At 44.9% G+C, this 20657-nt stretch overlaps 1 protein-coding gene across 1 annotated transcript in view; it reads left to right on the top strand.

Moving 5' to 3' along the window:
• Positions 1-2602: 2602 nt before the first annotated feature.
• Positions 2603-20657, top strand: part of atr (ATR checkpoint kinase) — a 105446-nt gene continuing 87391 nt past the window's right edge. Inside the window, exons 1-3 of the mRNA XM_078564191.1 lie at positions 2603-2758; positions 14841-14932; positions 18077-18244. Of these exons, the coding sequence (XP_078420317.1) occupies positions 2700-2758; positions 14841-14932; positions 18077-18244 (319 nt within the window). The 5' untranslated portion in view covers positions 2603-2699. The remainder of the gene's footprint in view (positions 2759-14840; positions 14933-18076; positions 18245-20657) is intronic.

Raw genomic sequence — 20657 nt, 5'->3', positions numbered from 1 at the left:
CAATTCTATTCACTCCATGTGATATCAAGAAACAGCTGAAGGCACTGGATACTGCAAAGACTATGGGCCCTGACAATATTCCAGTAATATTACTGAAGACTTGTGCTCCAGAACTTGCCACGCCCCTAGCCAAGCTGTGCCAGTACAGCTACAATATTGGCATATACCTGGCTAAAGGAAAATTGCCCAGGTATGTCCTGTACACAGAAAGCAGGACAAATCCAACACGGCTAATTACCGCCCCATCAGTCTACTCCTATCATCAGTAAAGTAATGGAAGGGGTCATCAACAGTGCTATCAAGCAGCACTTGCTTAGCAATAACCTGCTCACTGATGCCCAGTTTGTGTTCTGTCAGGGCTACTCAGCTACTGACCTCATTACAGCCTTGGTTCAAACATGGACAAAAGAGCTGAACTCATGAGGTGAGGTGAGAGTAACTGCTCTTGACATCAAGGCCGCATTTGACCGAGTGTGGCATCAAGGGACCCTAGCAAAACTGGAGTCAATGGGAATCAGGGGGAAAACTCTCTGCTGGATGGACTCATACTTAGCACAAAGGAAGATGCTTGTGGTTTTGGAGGTCAGTCATCTCGGCTCCAGGACATCACTGCAGGAGTTCTTCGGGGTAGTGTCCTCGGCCCAACCATTTTCAGCTGCTTCATCAATGACCTTCCTTCCATCATAAGATAAGAAGTGGGGATGTTCGCTGATGATTACACAATGTTCAGCACTATTCGCAGCTCCTCAAATACTGAAGCAATCCATGTCCAAACGCAGCAAGATCTGGACAACATCAAGGCTTGGGTTGACACGTGGCAAGTAACATTCGCGCCACACAAGTGTCAGGCAATGACCATCTCCAACAAGAGAGAATCCAACCATCGCCCCTTGATGCTCAATGGCATTAACATCACTGAATCCCTCACTATCAACATCCTGAGGGTTACCATTGATCAGAAACTGAACTGGACTAGCCATATAAATATTGAGGCTACAAGAGCAGGTCAGAAGCTAGGAATCGTGCGACGAGTAACTCGCCTCCTGACTCCCCAAAGCCTGTCCACCATCTACAAGGCACAAATCAGGAATGTGATGGAATACTCCCCACTTGCCTGGATGAGAGCAGCTCCTACAACACTGAAGAAGCTTGACACAGTCCAGAACAAAGCAGCCCGCTTGATTGGCATCACATCCACAAACATTCACTCCCTCCACCACTGACGCACAGTAGCAGCAGTGTGTACCATCTACAAGATGCACTGCAAGAATTCACCAAAGCTCCTTAGACAGCACCTTCCAAACCCACGACTGCTACTGGGAACGCCACCGGGGAAATTCCTCTCCAAGTCACTCACCGCCCTGACTTGGAAATATATCGCCGTTCCTTCACTGTTGGTGGGACAAAATCCTGGAACTCCCTTCCTAACAGCACTGTGGGTGCACCTACACCACATGGACTGCAGCGGTTCAAGAAGTCAGCTCACCACCTTCTCAAGGGGCAACTAGTAATGGGCAACAAATGCTGGCCTAGCCTGCGAAGCCCACATCCCATGAATGAATTTAAAAAAAACCCTCTCTCACTCTGACCCCCCTCCTCCTCCGCCCCCCACCTCCTCCTCTCCCACTCCGCCCCCCCAATCCTCCTCTCCCACTCCGCCCCCCCAATCCTCCTCTCCCACTCCGCCCCCCCAATCCTCCTCTCCCACTCCGCCCCCCCCTCCTCCTCTCCCACTCTGCCCCCCCTCTCCCACTCTGCCCCTCCCCCCTCCCACTCTGCCCCTCCCCCTCCCACTCTGCCCCTCCCCCCTCCCACTCTGCCCCTCCCCCCTCCCACTCTGCCCCTCTCCCCCCTCCCACTCTGCCCCCCCTCCCACTCTGCCCCTCCTCCTCCTCCTCCCCCTGCCCCTCTCCATTTCCCACTCTGACTCTCTGTCTTTCTCTCCCCTCTTTAACTTCTACGATTTTTCACTGCGTGAGCCCCTCATTCACTCTTGGGACCTCCAAAATTTTCCACCACCAGCACACCCGATTCTTTCGCAAACGACTTGCATTTAAATCAAAGTCGAGGGTTTCTTCCCCCGACCGATTTATTTTTCACCGACTGAGTTCCGGCAAACAGGAAACTCCATGAGACCAAATTCAAACAGCGCGCCTGCCAGCAATCCCTCGTTAGCCAATCAGAGCAGTCTGACCGAATGGCCAATCATTTGCACTGACAGGCCAACCAATCAGAGTAGCGAACGATTGTCCAATGGCAAACCAGTGTAGGAAACGAGATCCTATTGGGTGGGTGAACGCCGGGTATGGGCGGAGTCAGATGGTGCGGGCCACGCCTTTTTCCTCTGTTTGGATGACGGAGAGGGGGGCGTCAACAAACAGGGCACACCCCTTTCCTCTGGTTGGCCGGCAGTAAGGGTGCGTGGTGGGGAGGCTAGGCAGTTAGAGCCCCGCCCCTTTGCTGTAGTTGGCTGAAAGAGGTTGCGGGCGGGGCCAGGCGGGCACGGCCCTGTCCCTTTGCTCTGGTTGGCTGACAGAGGGCGTGGGCTGGGCAAGTCAGGCGCAGCCCCCGCCCCTTTGCTCTGGTTGGGTGACCCGATAGTGGGCGGAGTCAGGCTGTTGGCGCGGTTTCTGCCGGTTTTCGGGAAGCTGAAGAATATGAACTAACAATAAACCGCCCAGGCGAGCCCAGTTGTGAGGATGTGTGAGCAGGGGCTGGAGATGGCCTCCATCCTGCCGGCTCTGCGGGAGCTGGAGAGGTGAGCTCTACACTGAGGGGAATCCGGCGCTGCTTTAATCCCTCCCCCCCCGCCCCCTACCCGCTGTGGTCAGACAGAGACTAGGCCCCAAGAGCCGGCTCCTCTACTTTGGGGAGTATTCGCACAGTTAGTGCTATCACACCCTCCCTGGAGCATTTGGCACCGACATGCTTTATATAAATGTGTTGACCTTTCAGCTTATCTTCATTTTACTTTGGAGGCTTATTTGAGAAATAAAGTAGAATTGGCTCATTCACACATATCAACAATGTTTGCCTTGAAATGATCTGACACAACCCAACAGCTCATCAGATCATAAGAAATAGGAGGCAGAGTAGCCCATTCGTTCTCTCGAGCCTGCTCCCAGCGAATGTGCACGTCTTCAATTACATAGCCCAAAATGTGATTAAAAATTTACTTTTGAATGTTGGGGGAGAAATATGCATTTGTTCTATGGTATCAGGGCTCTCGACTCTTGATCATCCCAATGCAGCATTTATCTTTCTTCTAATACGAGCCAAAAACAGACCTCAGAGACAAAATGTTTCTGTTAGTGCTGAAAGTCAGCACCACCATGGGTGTTTTGATAATTAGTGTTTCTGTTGTTTAGGTCATATGTGTCAAGGCTCCATGGTGGTAGCCTGTAGTAACCTGATATGTAATATACCTTTAAGACAACTATGGTCATGTAAGATCACAAGATCTTAATACCCAATAGCAGAGTGGCGTGTGCTATCTCTCTCAGAGAGTCTTGAGTTGGACACTGTTGAGTGAAGACAGTTTGAAGTTGTGAGCACACAAGTGTTAATTTAGTTTGTAAATAAACAGCATGTGTTTATTCAAGCAATGATCTCCTGATGTTCTCTGTCCCTGTACCAACTCGGTCACCCCGAAACAAGCGTGCAACCCAGATCCTTTAGCCTCAACAAACCAAGGGTACTGGATCCAACAAATTGGTGACAAGAGCAAAAGCACGAAAAACCATGGAAAGAATGAGGTAAAAATCGGGGAAAACAAAGGAAATAAATAGAACTGAAATCGGGCCATACCTTGCACGGTAGTTGTAAGTAGAAGAAAATTTCCTTCTGAGCGTCAAAGTAATCCCTTCAGCATGCCGCAATTTGGAAGTGTGGAGCTTTTCGATCCAACCTCGGACGACTGGTCTCACTATGTTGAATGCCTCAGGTTCTTCCAGGTGAATGACGTTGTGGGGGAGGAGAAGAGGCATGCAACCCTTCTGTCCACATGTGGGAGTAAGACATACGGATTAATTTGAAATCTGTTGGCGCCCAGTGCCCCAGATTGAAAAGGTTTTGATTATTTAGTGAACCTCATTCAAAAAATCATTACCAGCTCAAGCTGTTGGTGACGATGCAACTGTTTAAATTTAACTCAAGGAATAGAGCTGCGAGGGAGACAGTTGCTTGTTGTGTGACACGTTTGAAGCAATTAACTGAATATTGTGAGTTTGGTACATCTATAAATGGTATGCTTAGAGATTGTTTGTTTGGTGTGTGGTATAAATGAAAAAACGATTCGTAAGAGCTTACTGGCTGGAACAAATCTAGATTTTCAGAAGGCATTGGAAATCATTCTTGCAATAAAAGGTGCAGTGCAAGACTCAGAAGCCACTCAAGGAGCACAAAATGGTGCCGTCCTCCATGTCGGGTGGGTAGCCTCAACCAAAAAGAGCGCGAAAGTGCAGAGCTTTGTTCTGAAGCAGGAAGCAGCCACCATGAGCAGACAAATTAAAAGGGATAATTTAGCAGCAAAAACATGGCATAGTAATAACAGAGGTGGAAGCAGACAACCTTGCAATGAATCACAGTTTAAAAAGATCGGATGTTTCTTCTGCCATCGAAATGGACACCTCATGAGACATTGTAAGGATAGAATCAGGCAGAGATAAAAGCAAAGAACTGCGGATGCTGGAAATCCAAAACGAAAACAAAAACAGAAATACCTGGAAAAACTCAGCAGGTCTGGCAGCATCGGTGGAGAAGAGCAAAGTTGACATTTCAAGTCCTCATGACCCTTCAACAGAACATTGAAGGGTCATGAGGACCCGAAACGTCAACTTTGCTCTTCTCCACCGATGCTGCCAGACCTTCTGAGTTTTTCCAGGTATTTCTGTTTTTGTTTTCGTTTAGAATCAGGCAGACTTTCAGACAAAAGCAAAAACTCAATGAGATAAACAGTGTTGAAAAGCCTGAAGTAATAGATGCTGATATCTATTCGCTATATAATTTAAAGATAGGAAGAACGGAGCTTATCTATGTAACCATGAGAGTGAATGAGAAGCCTATCAGAATGGAGGTGCATATGGGAGCAGCCACTACAGTGATTGGTGAGCACACGTTTAAATACCTGAATCATGGAGAACGTAAGCTAAATTTGGAAGAAACTGATGAAAAATTAAAAACTTACACAGGAGAAGATGTACAAGTCAAGAGCGTATGTAAAGTCACAGCACACTATGGAGGTCAAACAGTGAAATTACCCTTGATGGTAGTAGCAGGCGAGGTACCTAGTCTCCTCAGAAAAAAACGGGCTGAAAGAAATTAAATTGGAATGGACTGAAATCTTCCAACTGAGAACTAGTGGGCTATCACAGCTACTACAAAAATATGCCTCAGTTTTCAAAGAAGAACTTGGAAAAATTGAGGGGCTACAAGCAAAAATTCATGTAGATCCAGAGGCAACACCAAGATTCATGAAGGCCAGACCAGTACCTTATGCTATGTGGGATAGAATAGATGCTGAACTGGACAGATTAGAAAAACTGGCAGTGATACAACCAGTACAATTTTCAGAGTGGGCAACTCCAATTGGACCTGTTCTCAAACCTGAATGGAGCATTAGAATATGTGGGGACTACAAATTAACCCATATGTAAATTTAAAGATTTAAATGCAAAACTAGCAGGTGGAATAGCCTACATGAAGTTAGATATGAGACGTGCCTACCAACAGTTGGAATTAGAGAAGGCATCCTGGAGGTTTGCCACCATAAATGCACACAAGGGATTGTACCAATACATCCACTTACCATTTGGTGTATCTTCTGCTTGAGCCATATTTAAAATAACCATGGAAAGTTTGCTACAGGGATTGTCCCATGTTGTAGTTTATTTAGATGACGTTCTCGTGACTGGACCCACTGAAAAGGAACATTTGCTGAACTTGGAAGAAGTTCTAAAACATTTTTCGCAGGTTGGAGTGTGATTGAAAAAGGAAAAATGCACATTCTAGGCAAAAGAGGTCACTCACTTGGGTCACAAGGTAGATTCACAAGGCCTACAATTAGTTGAAGAAGAAATGAAAGCCATTAAAGAAGCCTCAGTATCAAGGAATACATCCAAACTGGAATCATTTTTGGGGATGATCAATTACTTTGGACACTTCTTGCCTAATTTGTACACAGAACTGGCACCACTGTATTACTTACAGTTACATTAAAATACTTACATTAAACAACTCACTGGAGAAGGAGGCTCCACAAATATCTCCATCCTCAATGATGGAGGAGCCCAGCACATCAGTGCAAAAGATAGGGCTGAAGCATTTGCTACAATCTTCAGCCAGAAGTGCCTAGTGGATGATCTATCTCAGCCTCCTCCAGAGGTCCCCAGCATCACAGATGCCAGTCTTCAGCCAATTCGATTCACTCCACGTGATATCAAGAAACAGCTGAAGGCACTGGATACTGCAAAGACTATGGGCCCTAACAATATTCCAGTAATATATTGAAAACTTGGGCTCCAGAACTTGCCACGCCCCTAGCCAAACTGTTCCAGTGCAGCTACAATGCTAGCATCTACCTGGCCATGTGGAAAATTGCCCAGGTATGTCCTGTACACAGAAAGCAGGACAAATCCAACGCAGCCATTTACCATCAGTTTACTTTCGATCATCAGTAAAGTAATGGAAGGGGTCATCAACTGTGCTATCAAGCGGCACTTGCATAGTAATTACCTGCTCACTGACACCCAGTTTGGGTTCTGCTAGGGCCACTCAGCTCCTGACCTCATTACAGCCTTGGTTCAAACATGGACAAAAGAGCTGAACTCCTGAGGTAGGGTGAAAGTGACTGCTCTTGACATCAAGGCAGTATTTGACTGAGTGTGGCATCAAGAAGCCCTAGCAAAACTGGAGTCAATGGGAATCAGGGGGAAAACTCTTCACTGGTTGGAGTCATATCTAGCACAAAAGAAGATGCCTGTGGTTGTTGGAGGGCAGTCATCTCAGCTTCAGGACATCACTGCAGGAGTTCCACAGGGTAGTGTCCTAGGCCATACCATCTTCAGCTGCTTCATCAATGACCTTCCTCCCATTACAAGGTCAGAAGTGGGGATGTTCGCTGATGATTGCACAATGTTTAGCACCATTCATGGGACTCCTCAGATACTGAAGCAGTCCATTTCCAAATACAACAAGGCCTGGACAATATCCAGGCTTGGGCTGACAAGTTGCAAATAACATTCGCACGACACAAGTGCCAGGCAATGACCATCTCCAACAAGAGAGAATCCAACCATCACCCCTTGAGGTTCAGTGGCATTACCATCACTGAATCCCCCATTGTCAACACCCTGGGAATTACCATTGACCAGAAACTGAACTGGACGAGCCATATAAATACTGTGGCTACAAGAGCAGGTTGGAGGTTATGAATTGTGCGATGAGTAACTCACCTCCTGATTCCCCAAAGCCTGTCTAACATCTACAAGGCACAAGTCAGGAATGTGATGAAATACTCCCCACTTGCCTGGATGAGTGCAGCTCCCACAACACTGAAGAAGCTTGACGCCGTCCAGGACAAAGCAGCCTGCTTGATTGGCACCACATTCACAAACATTCACTCCCTCCACCACCGACGTACAGTAGCAGCAGTGTGCACCATCTACAAGGTGCACTACAGGAATTCACCAAGGCTCCTTAGACAGCACTTTCCAAACCCACAAATACTACCATCTAGAAGGACAAGGGCAGCAGATATATGTGAACACCACCACCTGGAAGGTCCCCTCCAAGTCCCCACCATCCTGACTTGGAAATATATTGCCGTTCCTTCACTGTCGCTGGGTCAAAATCCTGAAAGTCCCTTCCTAATAGCACTGTGGGTGTACCTACACCACATGACTACAGCGGTTCAAGAAGGCACCTTCTCAAACTAGGGATGGGCAATAAATGCTGGCCCAGCCAGTGAACCCTACATCCCGTGAATGAATAAAAAAAAACTCTATCACTTGCTGAAGAAAAACCAGAGATGGCCATGGCAAACAACATAAGAAGAAGCTTTCAAGAAAGTGAAACAGTTGCTACAATCTTCTACACTTCTAGTACATTCTGACCCAAAGAAGGAGTTGACCACATGTGACACATCACCATGTGGAGTGGGAGCAGTGCTTTCCCATCGAATGGATGATGGATCAGAACGACCTATAGGGTATGTATCGAGAACACTTAGTACTGCAGAGAAAATGTACCCTCAAATTGAATAAGAAGGTCTGGCAATCATTTTCGGCATTAAGAAATACATGGTCTTCATGGTCGACATTTTACTATCATAACGGATCACAAGCCATTATTAGGACTATTCGGTGGAGACAAAGCTATAGCCTCAGCAAGAGTACAAAGATGGGCATTGCTCTTAGCGTATGAGTATACTTTTTTACATAGACCTGGAAGTCAAATTGCAAACGCTGATGCACTCAGTCATTTACCTTTGCAAGTAAAAGACGAGGATGTTCCAATTCCTCAGGAATTCTTCTTGTTGATGAACTTCCTGAACTACCGCCAAAACGTGCTAAACAAATTAAAGATTGGACAAACCGAGACCCGGTCATATCCAAAGTGAGAAATCACGTTCTTCATGGTTGGCCACAAACACAAGAATCTGATTAAATGAAACCGTATTTCCAGAGAAGATGCAAGATAACCAGCCAAGAAGGTATTTTACTGTGGGGAGCTCGAGTGATTGTTCCTCCAAAAGGACGGAAGCCATTGTTATCTGAACTTCACAGTGCACATCCCAGAATTTCCATAATGAAGGCTATAACATATGTGGTGGCCGGGAATGGATGGACAAATAGAAAACTTAGTTTAAAGTTGTATGAAGTGTCAACAAGCACAAAAGTTACCTGCAACAGCGCCGTTACATCCCTGGGAATGGCCAGGAAGGCCATGGGTACGAGTACACATCAACTCTGTGGGACCTTTTTATGGGAACAATGTTTCTACTTATCACCGATGCTCATTCAAAATGGATGGACATATACGAAGTGACGTCACCTACATCTTCAGTGATAATAGACAAGCTATGACAAAGTTTTGCTATAAATGGACTGCCTGAAGTGCTAGTATCAGATAATGGAACAGTATTCACAAGTGCTGAATTTAACTGATTTACAAGCCTCAATGGTATTGTTCATATGAAAACATCTCCATACCACCTTTCTTCAAATGGACTCGCCGAGAGAGCAGTTCAGACATTTAAATTTGGTATGAAGAAATTATCTGGAGCTTCTATCGCGATTAAATTGGCGTGTTTTCTTTTCCATTATAGAACCACCCCTCATTCGACAGCAGATGTCACACCTGCGGAATTGTTGATGAAGAGCTGCCTCTGATCGAGACTGAGTCTAATCATGGCAAACTTACAGGAAAGGTAGAAGGAAGGCAGGAAAGTCAGAAAATGGGACATGATTGTTACAGTCTGGACAGAGCATTTAATGTAGGAGAGAAGGTATTTGTGAAAAATTTTAGAGAAGGACCGGCATGGTTGTTCGGAGAAATAAGTGTTGTAACGGGACCTCTTTCCTACCACATGAAAGTCGAAGATCGAATAATGAGGAGCCATGTGGATCACAGAAGAAGAGGAGAAACCAAATATCCAGAAGTGATTCTGCCAGTGTTCGGGCCTAATCAACATCTCCTGTTGAAAGAACTCAACCGAGTACAAATGTGTTTGAAGGGCCGACTACTTTAAAGAGTCAAAGGAACAGATCTTCAAGCACCTACAGAAGAACCAGATGCTCAGACGGCTTCATTAAGGGGAGTTATAAATCAAACTTCAGAAGCTGTAGAGCTGAGACATTCTACATGCAAAAGGAAACCTCCAGAGAGACTGATTTTGTAAATAATTGATCTGTGTAAATAACTCGATATATTGAAAAATTGTAAAATGTATTTTTCAGTGAAGGGGGGATGTAGTAATCTGATATGTAATATTCCTTTAAGACAAGCATTGTAATGTAAGGTCACATGATCTTAATACCCAATAGCAGAGTAGCATGGGCTACCCCTCTGTGAGAGAGTCTTGAGCTAGACACTGATGAGCGAAGACAGAGTTTTAAGTTGTGAGCACAAAAGTGTAGCTGCTAAGCTTAGTTTGTAAATAAACAGCATGCGTTTATTCTAACAATGATCTCCTGATGTTCTCTGTCTCTGTGCCAACTCAGTCACCCCGAAACATGCGTGCAACCCTGATCCTTTAGCCCTAACAAACCAATGGCACTGGACCAACATAAACCCTTCACCTCTGCATCAGTTGTGGGATCAAGGCTAGCTCCAGGACGTCAGCACAAAATCTAAGCTGATGGGGTGCTGCACTGTCAGAAGTACTGTCTTTCAGATCAGATGTTAGACCGAGGCCCCAACTGCTCTTTTAGTTGTATGCAAAAGATCCTATGGCACTCTTTTGAAGAAGAGCATGAGAGCTTTTCTTGCTAATATTTATCCCTTGAACAACATCACTAAAACAAAGCATTACCACATTGCTGCGTGTGAGATACTGTTGTGTGCAAATTGGCTATAACACTGACTATACTTCAAAGGTACCTCATAGGCTGTAAAGTGATTTGGCTTAATGTGAAGTTCCAAGGAACTTGATTTTGATTTTTGGGATTATTTAGTTAATTTGCGATTATTTTAATAAAGGGGAAGCAAAGAAAATTTCCAGTTCAATTGAAATTGATTGATGGCTTGCCCTTGCTTCCAAACTTGGGAGTGGTCTTGGTCAGACTGGGTTTGACTTGTGCCTGAGGTTGTGAAATGCAAGTCTTTTTCCCTCCCCCTTGGAGGATTGGATGTTGATGTAGGCCAGAAAGGACAGGAGTAAGGGACAGGTGGCGATCAGATGAGGGATATGATACAGAAGCCAGCAAGGAGGGCATTGGAGTAGATTTGTCTGAAATTGACACTGGCGTCTATGAGGGTTTCAGTGGCAGATGATGTGGAGGAAGACAACATTACAGAGGTAGAAGTAGATGGTCTTGTGATGGAGAAGGTATGAGGTTGCAAACCCTGATTGGGATCAAATATGATGCTTGGGTTAGCAACAGTGTGATTTTGTTTGAGGCAGTGACCAGAGGGGTTGATGGGGAGATGAAGATTGCAGCAGGGAGTGAAGGAAATGATTTTGATGTACCCAATATTTAAGCGGAGAAAATTGCAGCTAGCCTCAGACTGGATATTGAACATGCAGTCTGGAAGTGGAGGGATCAAGAGGTGATGGAGAGGTAGAGTATTGTCAATGTACATTTGAAAGTTGTTTCCCCCCGCACCCCCCCACCGCCATCTTTGGATGGTGCCACAGAAGACGTAGAGGGAAAACACCTAAGATAATGATGGATGTGTTTGATTGGAGGTTATTGCTTGAGATGCTTTGGCTGCTTTTGGATCAGTGAAAGGAAAGAAAGAGCCTGTAACTACATATCACCTTTCACATCCTTTATGGGGAGACAGTAGTGGAGTTGCAATGTCACTGGACTAGTAATCCAGAGGTAGTAATATTAATATTAATAGTCCCACAACTCTTTCTCCGGTACATCGATGACTGCTTCAGTGCCGCTTCATGCTCTCATCTGGACCTGGAAAAATTTATTAATTTTGCTTCCAATTTCCATCCCTCCATCATTTTCACATGGTCCATCACTGACGTTTCCCTTCCCTGACCTCTCTCAATTTCTGGTGATAGACTGTCCACCAATGTTCATTACAAGCCTACCGACTCCCACATCTACCTCGACTACAGCTCCTCACACCCCGCTTCCTGTAAGGACTCCATCCCATTCTCTCAGTTCCTTCGCCTCCGTCGCATCTGTTCTGATGATGCCACTTTCCAAAACAGTTCCTCTGACATGTCCTCCTTCTTCCTTAACCAAGGTTTTCCACCCACGGTGGTTGACAGGGCCCTCAACCGTGTCCGGCCCATCTCCCGCGCATCCGCCCTCACGCCTTCCTCTCCCTCCCAGAACCGTGATAGGGTGCCCCATGTCCTCACTTATCACCCCACCAGCCTCCGCATTCAAAGGATCATCCTCTGCCATTTCCGCCAACTCCAGCATGATGCCACCACCAAACACATCTTCCCTTCACCCCCTCTGGCGGCATTCTGCAGGGATCATTTCCTCCGGGATACCCTGGTCCACTCCTCCATCACCCCTACTCCTCAACTCCCTCACGGCACCTTCCCATGCAACCGTCAAGTGCAACACCTGGGCCTTTACTTGCCCCCTCCTCACCGTCCAAGGGCCCAAACACTCCTTTCAAGTGAAGCAGCACTTCACTTGCACTTCCCTCAATTTAGCCTGCTGCATTCGCTGCCCCCAATGCGGTCTCCTCTACATTGGAGAGACCAAACGCAGACTCGGTGACCGCTTTGCGGAACACCTTCGGCATGACCCAGACCTCCCTGTCGCTTGCCATTTCAACATTCCACCCTGTCCACATGTCCGTCCTTGGCCTGCTGCAAGGTTCCAGTGAAGCTCAACGCAAACTGGAGGAACAGCACCTCATCTTCCGACAGGCACTTTACAGCCTGTTGGACATAACATTGAGTTCAACAACTTCAGATCATGAACTCTCTCCTCCATCCCCACCCCCTTTCCGATCCCCCTTTTTCCAATAAGTTATATTTTTTAAATATGTTTTTCTTTTCCCACCTATTTCCATTATTTTGTATTTCCATCCATTGTTTCATTTCCACCTTTTAGCCTATTTCAATCCCTTCCCCCCACCCCACCCCCACTAGGGCTACCTATTACTTGCTCGTCCTGCTTTCTACCCTTAATGTCACCATTAGCACATTCCTTAGCTAATATCACCATCTTCAACACCCCTTTGTCCCTTTTGTCTATGACATCTTTGGCAATCTCTTCTTTGCTTCCACCTATCATTGGCCCTCTATCCAGCTCTAGCTGTCCCACCCCCCTCAACCAGTTTATATTCCACCTCATTTCTATATTTCCTCAGTTCTAATGAAGACTCATATGGACTCGAAACGTTAACTGTGTTCCTCTCTGCAGATGCTGTCAGACCTGCTGAGTTTTTCCAGCTATTTTTATTTTTGTTTCAGATTTCCAGCATCCACAGTATACTAATCCAGAGGCCCAGGTTCACGCTCATATAATCAAAGGTTATCGGGGGTAAATGGGAAGGTAGAACTTGAAACGCAAACAGATCAGTCATGATCTTATTGAATGGCGGAGCAGGCTCAAGGGACCGGATGGCCTATTTCTGCTTCTATTTCTTATGTTTGTATGCTCTGGAGACATTGGTTCAAATCCCATCACAGCAGCTGGTGGAATTTAAATTCAGTTAATAAATCTGGAATATAAAGTTAGTCTCAGTAATGATGACCATGAAACTATCATTGATTGTCGTAAAAACCCATCTAGTTCGTGAATGTCTTTTAGGGAAGAAAATCTGTCATCCTTACATGGCCTGGCCTACATGTGACTCCAGACCCACGGCAATGTGGTTGATCCTTAACTGCCCTCTAAAGTGGCCTGGCAGGCCACTCAATTCAAGGGCAGTTAGGGATGGGCAACAAATGCTGACCTTGCTAGTGATGCCCGCATCCCATGAAAGAATAAAGGGAAAAAGAATCCTCGTGTTCCAAAACTTTTCACAATTAATTTCTTTTGAATTATAGTTACTGCTGTAATTATAATCACATAACATAATAAATGAGACAACCAATTAGCACATAGCAAAGTCCCATAAACAACAATGAGACAATTGACCAGATAAAATGTTTTTGGTGAAGTTCTATGAGGAACAGCACACTGGAAACTCCCCTGTTCTTCTTTGAGCAGAGCTGTGGACCCTTATATGTTCAACAGAATAGGGAGACAGGACTTTGTTTTAATGCCTCATCTGAAAGACGGTATGTGTGACGGTGCAACTCTCTTTCAATACTGCAGTGATGTGTGAATGTAGGCTACATGTTCAAGTCTCTAGCGTAGGTCATGAACTCATGACTCAGAAGTAAGAGTGCTACGAGTGAGACGAACTAACAAGGTAAGTGCACAACCAAGTGAGGTTAGTCATAGTGAGCTGGATGGAAAGGCACTGGAGGAAGATAGTGTAGTCAATTATGTCAGAAGCTGCAGAAAGATTGAGGAGGATGCAAAGAGATAATTTACCATAGTCACAGAACTGTGAATGTCATTTGTGACTTGGATTGAAGTCATGCTGATGCTCTGGGAGGCTTGGTAACTGGAAATTGAAGAGATGGAAAAAGATTTGGGAAACGTCATTATGTTCAAGGATATTGGAGAAGAAAGGTTGGAGATGGAGCAGTAGTTTGTAAGGACAGAGAGATTGATGAAGATAGGGCGGCAGGGCTGATTTTGAGAGTGAAAGGGATGGTCACTGACAAAAAGGAACCATTTACATCGGGTAGCATAGGGAACCAGGAAGGAGAGCTGGATGGTCAACAAATCAGCATGAATGGGGATGAGGGAGCAGGAAGTGGACAAGATCAATTTGTAGGGTAGTTGGGCATATGAGAGAGAAATTTGGAAAGATAAGGGATCAGGGCTCGGCTTGGCGAGGTGTGGACTTGGGTGGGGGGAATCTGAGGTATGGCTTGGACAAGAGGAAGGGGGAGTGGAGTAGGGAGTGTTCAAATGCTCATCTTGGTGCCAAAAGGAGTTTGTGAGCTTTGCACGTTGTGAATTGCGCGTTACAGTGATATTAAAAGGCAGGCAAGTTCCTGAACTTGAATTTACAATCTACTTGAGATTAGATTGAAAAGCATGTTGTAACATATTGTAACCTGGTTCTCCAAACAGTGCCAGTCCAGAAGATTACAATACAGTGGTGCAGAAGCCAAGGCAGATTCTTTGTCAGTTTGTTGACAAAATGCTGACAGATGTGGATGTTGGTAAGTACCCTCCGCCCACTCCTTCTCCCTTTATTACTTGTAGATATGATACAATGTTAAGTATTGCTAATTAGTTTTGTATTTCAAGGTTTAGCAGCTTCTTACATTAGTAAATCTCTTTATCTCTAAATCCCAATCTACAGGCTATACTTCATTTTAAAAACTTCTACTGTGGAGGGTTGTGTATCCTTGGCTCAGTTTGGATCTGAGGAGTTGCAGACTCTCTCACTCAGTAAGAGACCAGATGCTACTCAAAGAGGAGAGAGTCAAACTCGGATTGCTGTCCTGCATTTTGCAATTAGTTCAAAGTGCATTAAGGGATAAAATGTATGATATATTAACCTTACACAGAGATCAGTTAAAAATAAGGATATTCACTAACAAGGAATCTGACAGGATTAGTGAATGGTACATTTCTGCGACTTCTCCACAAGGCAAATTCCAAATTTAGATTTTCCAAGAGTGTGGGAGCAAGGGATTGGTGGAAGTGTTGTTAAGTCCAGTTTATTGTTTATTTTGTTTGTAATCGAGTACTAAAGGCTGAAACGTTTGCGAAAATCATCAGCCAGAAGTGCTGAATGAATGTCCATCTCAGCCTCCTCCGGAGGTCCTCAACACCACAGATGCCAGTCTTCAGACAATTCGATTCATTCCACGTGATATCATGAAACAGCTGAAGGCACCGGATACTGCAGAGGCTATGGGCTCTGACAATATTCTGGCAATAGCACTGAAGACCTGTGCTTCAGAACTTGCCACACCCCTAGCTAAGCTGTTCCAGTACAGCTACAACACTGGCATTAATGCAGCAGTGTGGAAAATTTCCCAGTCATGTCCTGTACACAAAAAGCAGGACAAATCCAACCATGCCAGTTACTGCCCCATCAGCCTACTCTCGATCATCAGTAATGTAATGGAAGGGGTCATCAACAGGTGCTATCAAGCAGGACTTGCTTAGCAATAACCTGCTCACTGACACTCTGTTTGGGTTCTGCCAGGGCCACTCCTGACCTCATTACAGCCTTGGTTCAAGCATGGACAAAAGAGCTGCACTGCAGAGAGTGACTGCCCTTGACATCAAAACAGCATTTGACCAAGTGTGGCATCAAGGAACCCTAGCAAAACTGGAGTCAATGGGAATCGGGGGGCGGGGGGAACTCGCTGCTGTTCATACCTAGCACAAAAGAAGATGGTTGTGGTTGTTGGAGGTCAATCATCTAAGTTCCAGGACAGTACCTCAGGCGTTCCTCAGGATAGTGACCCAGGCGCAACCATCTTCAGCTGCATCATCAATGACCTTCCTTCCACCATAAGGTTAGAAGTGGGGATGTTCGCAGATGATTGCACAGTGTTCAGTACCATTTGTGACTCCTCAGATACTGAAGCAGCCCATGTCTAAATGCAGCAAGACCTGGACAATATCCAAGCTTGGGCTGACAAGTGGCAAGTAACATTCGTACCACACAAGTGCCAAGCAATGACCATCTCCAACAAGAGAGAATCTAACCATCGCCCCATGACATTAAATGGCATTATCATCACTGAATCCCCCACTATCAACATCCTGGGGGCGGTACTATTGACCAGAAACTGAATTGGACTAACCATACAAATACAGTGGCCACAAGTGCAGGTCAGAGGCTAGTAATCCTGTGGCGAGTAACTTATCTCCTGACTCCCCAAAGCCTGTCCACCATCTACAAGGCACAAGTCAGGAGTGCCTTGGAGATACTCTCCGCTTGCCTGGATGAGTGCAGCTTCAAAAACACTCAAGAAGCTTGACATCATCCAGGACAAATCAGCCGGCTTGATTGGCACCCCACCCACAAATATTCACTCCCTCCACCACCAACACACTGGCAGCAGTGGATACTATCTACAAGATGCAATGCAGGAACTCTCCGAGCCTCCTTAGACAGAACCTTCCAAACCCACGACTGCTACCATCTAGGACAAGGCAAGCAGACAGATGAGAACACTGCTACCTGGACGTTCCCCTCCAAGCCACTCACCATCCTGACTTGGAAATATATTGCTGTTCCTTCATTGCCGCTGGGTCAAAATCCTGGAACTCCCTCCTTAGTAGCACTGTGGGTGTACCTACACCACATGGACTGCAGCGGTTCAAGAAGGCAGCTCACCACCACCACCTGAAGGACAATTGGGGATGGGCAATAAATGCTGCCCAAGCCAGCAACGTGCTGATCCCATGAACAAGTATTAAAAAAAATTGTCATTCTGCAAATAGCACTTTATATGGAATTTGAAAATTATCATGTGCCAGCATAACTGTAGATTTGCTACAACTTGTTTATCCCCCCTTGTCAGAATTGCTGATTAAGCTCCTTGTATGTGTTCTGTTTCATTGCTAACTTGTGCAATGAAGTAATTTATCTAAATGCTGCAGGCTCTTGGAATAGCAAACTAATTTGTAATAGAATATAAACTGATCAATTATTTCCTGGCATTCAACAGCAAATCCAAATTTGATGATCGAAACAATTATATTTCAGTGAAGACCTGACTGACAGCATGAAGCATCCAGGCTGTCAACTGTAATGACAACTGCTGGCAAACTTGTTTCCCTTGATATTTCCTCATTGATCCTACAGTAGCTATATTATGGGAAAAGCAACTACCGAGAACCAATTATCCATTAGTGAATGCATAAAATGTGTCAGCTGTGGTTCAGTTGGGACCACTCTCACTTATGAGTCACAAGGTTCCGGATTCAACTCTCACTCCAGGACATGAGCACAAAAATCAAGGCTGACACTCCAATGCAGCACTGAGGAAGTGCTGCACTGCCAGAGATGTCATCTTTCAGATGAGTTGTGAAACCGAGGCCCCAGCTGCCTGCTCAAGTAGATGTCAAAGACCTCAGGGCACCATTTCAAGAAGAGCCCTGGTGTCTTGGCCATTATTTATCCTCAATCGACATCACAGAAACAGATTATCTAGTCATCATGTGTTAGTGATAGTTTGCTGTGCGCAAATTTGCTGCCGCGCATTCTATATTATAATGGTGACTAAACTTAAAAGTACTTAATTGTCTGTAAAGTGCTTTGGGATCTCAGGTGGTTTTGAAAACTATAAAAATGCAAGTCTTCCTTTTAAAATGATCCTTTTCTGTCGAAATTTCAGTTGCTTTGGAGCTTTCGAAAAAGACTGACTCCCAGCCAACATGTGTGATGTTGTTGGATTTTATTCAACACATTATGAAGTCTTTTCCTCTTATGTTTGTGAACACCCCACGAAAGCCAACTAAAGAAATTCAGCGGCTCAGTAGTGATGACGAGTGCAGTTGTATTGGTGAGTGCATATAGAAGCTACAGAAACATATGTATAAGCTGTCAATGTTTTAACACTAGTATTACAGATTGATCTTGGCTATTTTGATATTCAATTTTTGCAGTTTGTTGACAAATTGAGTTTAAATGATACACATGAAACTTAAAATAACATTCCAGTAAAATCAGTGACTGCTCTAATTGTTTCAGGATAATTTTCTGCAGCAGTATATTTCTGGTGCAACTAGAGGGCAGGCTCTGTTGGACCTAGTTCTGGGGAATGGGTTGGCCCAAGTGGATCAAATATCAGTGGGAGAGCATTTAGGGGACAATGACCATTGTATCATAAGGTTTAGGTCGGCCATGGGAAAGGGTAAGGAACAATCCACAACAGGGTAATTACTTGGGGAAAGCCAACTTCGATGGGATGAGAATGCATCAGAGTCGAGTGAGTTGGAATCAAATGTTGCCAGAAAAGGTAGTGGCTGATCAATGGGCCACCTTCAAAGAAAACGTATTGCAGGCATTGTCAAGGTATATCCCCCTGAAGGGGAAAGGTAGGACAAATAAATCCAGAGCTCCCTGGATGATGAGAGGGATAGAGGTGAAAATGGAAAAGTAAGAAGTGCGCGTATGACAGATGCCAGGTAGAAAGTACCATGGAGAATCAGGCTGAATATAGAAGGAGGAGAGGGGAAGCGAGAAAATGAATAAGAAAAGCAAGGGGAGAGTATGAAAGAGACTGACAGCTAACATAGAAGAGAATCCTAAGGGAATCTTCTATAAGTATATAAATAATAAAAGGGTGGTAAAAAGAGTAGGGCGATTAGGGATAAAAAAAGGGGGACTAGCACGTGGAGGCAGGAGAAATAGCAGAGGTATTAAACAAATGCTTTGCATCTGTCTTTATAAAGGAAGAAGATGCTACCAAGGCAGAGGTGAGAGAGGAGGTGACTGATGCACTAGAAGAATTTACAATTGAGAAGGAGGAGGTGTTAGGCAAATTTACTTAAGATAGATAAGGTACCGGGACCGGATGAGATGCACCCAAGGGTACTGAAGGAAGTGAGAATGGAAATTGCAGAGGCACCAGTGATAATCTTCCAGTCTTCCTTAGACACTGGGGTGATGCCAGAGGACTGGAGAATTACGAATGTTACACCCTTGTTCAAAAAGGGGTGCAAGGATAAAGCTGGCAACTACAGACCATCTGACTTCAGTGGTGGGGAAACTTCTGGAAGCTATGGTTCAGGACGAAATCAATAGTCACGTAGACAAGCTCAGGATAATTAAGGAAAGCCAGTATAGATTCATCAAGGGAAAATCATGCTTAACTAACTTGTTGGGGTTTTTTGAGGAGGTAACAGAGAAGGCTGGTAAGGGAAACGCTATTGATGTGGTGTACATGGATTTCCAAAAGGCATTTGATACAGTACCACACAGACTTGTCAGCAAAATTCTAGCTCATGGAATAAAAGGGAAAGTAGGCACTTGGATAAGAAATTGGCTGAGTGACAGGAAACAGAGTGGTGATAAATGATTGTTTTTCAGATTGGAGGAAGGTTTGTTGTGGAGTGCCCTGGGGTCAGTGTTGGGACCCTTGCTCTTCCTGATATATATTAATGACCTAGACTGTGGTGTTCAGGACATGATTTCAACATTTGCAGATGATACGAAGATTGGAAACATTGTCAACTGTGATGAGGATAGTCTTGAAGAACATAGACATGTTGGTGGATTGGACAAACAAGATGAAGTTCAATGCAGAGAAGTGTGAAGTGGTTCATTTTGGCAGGAAGAATATGGAGAGACAGTATAAGATAAATAGAGAAGCTCTAAAGGAGGTGCAGGAACAGGAGGGACCTTGGTGTATAATTGCATAAGTCATTGAAGATGGCAGAGCATGTTGAGAGAGAGCTGTTAATAAAGCATATAGTATCTTAGGCTTTATTAATAGGGGCATTGAGAATATGAGTAAGGAGGTCATGTTGAATAAGACACTAATTAAGCCTCATCAGAAATACTGTGCCAGTTCTGGGTGCCATACTTGAGAAAGGATGTGAAGGCATTGGAGGGAGTACAGAGGAGATTCACACGAATGATTTCAGGGATAAAGAACTGTAGCTATGAGGATAGATTGGAGAGATTGGACTGTGTTCCTTGGAGAAGAGAAGGCTGAAAGGAGACTTGAAAGAGGTATTCAAGATCCTGAGGGGTATGGACAGGGTAAATAGAGAGAAACTGTTCCCACTCGAGAGCATCAAGTATCAGAAGGCAGAGATTCAAATTAATTGGCAAAAGGAGTAATAGTGATTTGAGGAAATTTTTTTTCACCCAGAGGATGGTTGGAGTTTGGAAGGAACTTGAGAGGGTGGTGGAGACAGGTTCGATCAAGGTAGTTAAAAGAGAACTGGATTGCTATCTGAAAAGAAAGA

Source organism: Cetorhinus maximus, chromosome 19 (genome assembly GCF_964194155.1).
Source record: "Cetorhinus maximus chromosome 19, sCetMax3.hap1.1, whole genome shotgun sequence".
Lineage (NCBI taxonomy): Eukaryota > Metazoa > Chordata > Chondrichthyes > Lamniformes > Cetorhinidae > Cetorhinus > Cetorhinus maximus.
The sequence above is the reverse complement of the archived record's forward strand: the minus strand, read 5'-3'. Positions and strand labels throughout refer to the sequence as shown.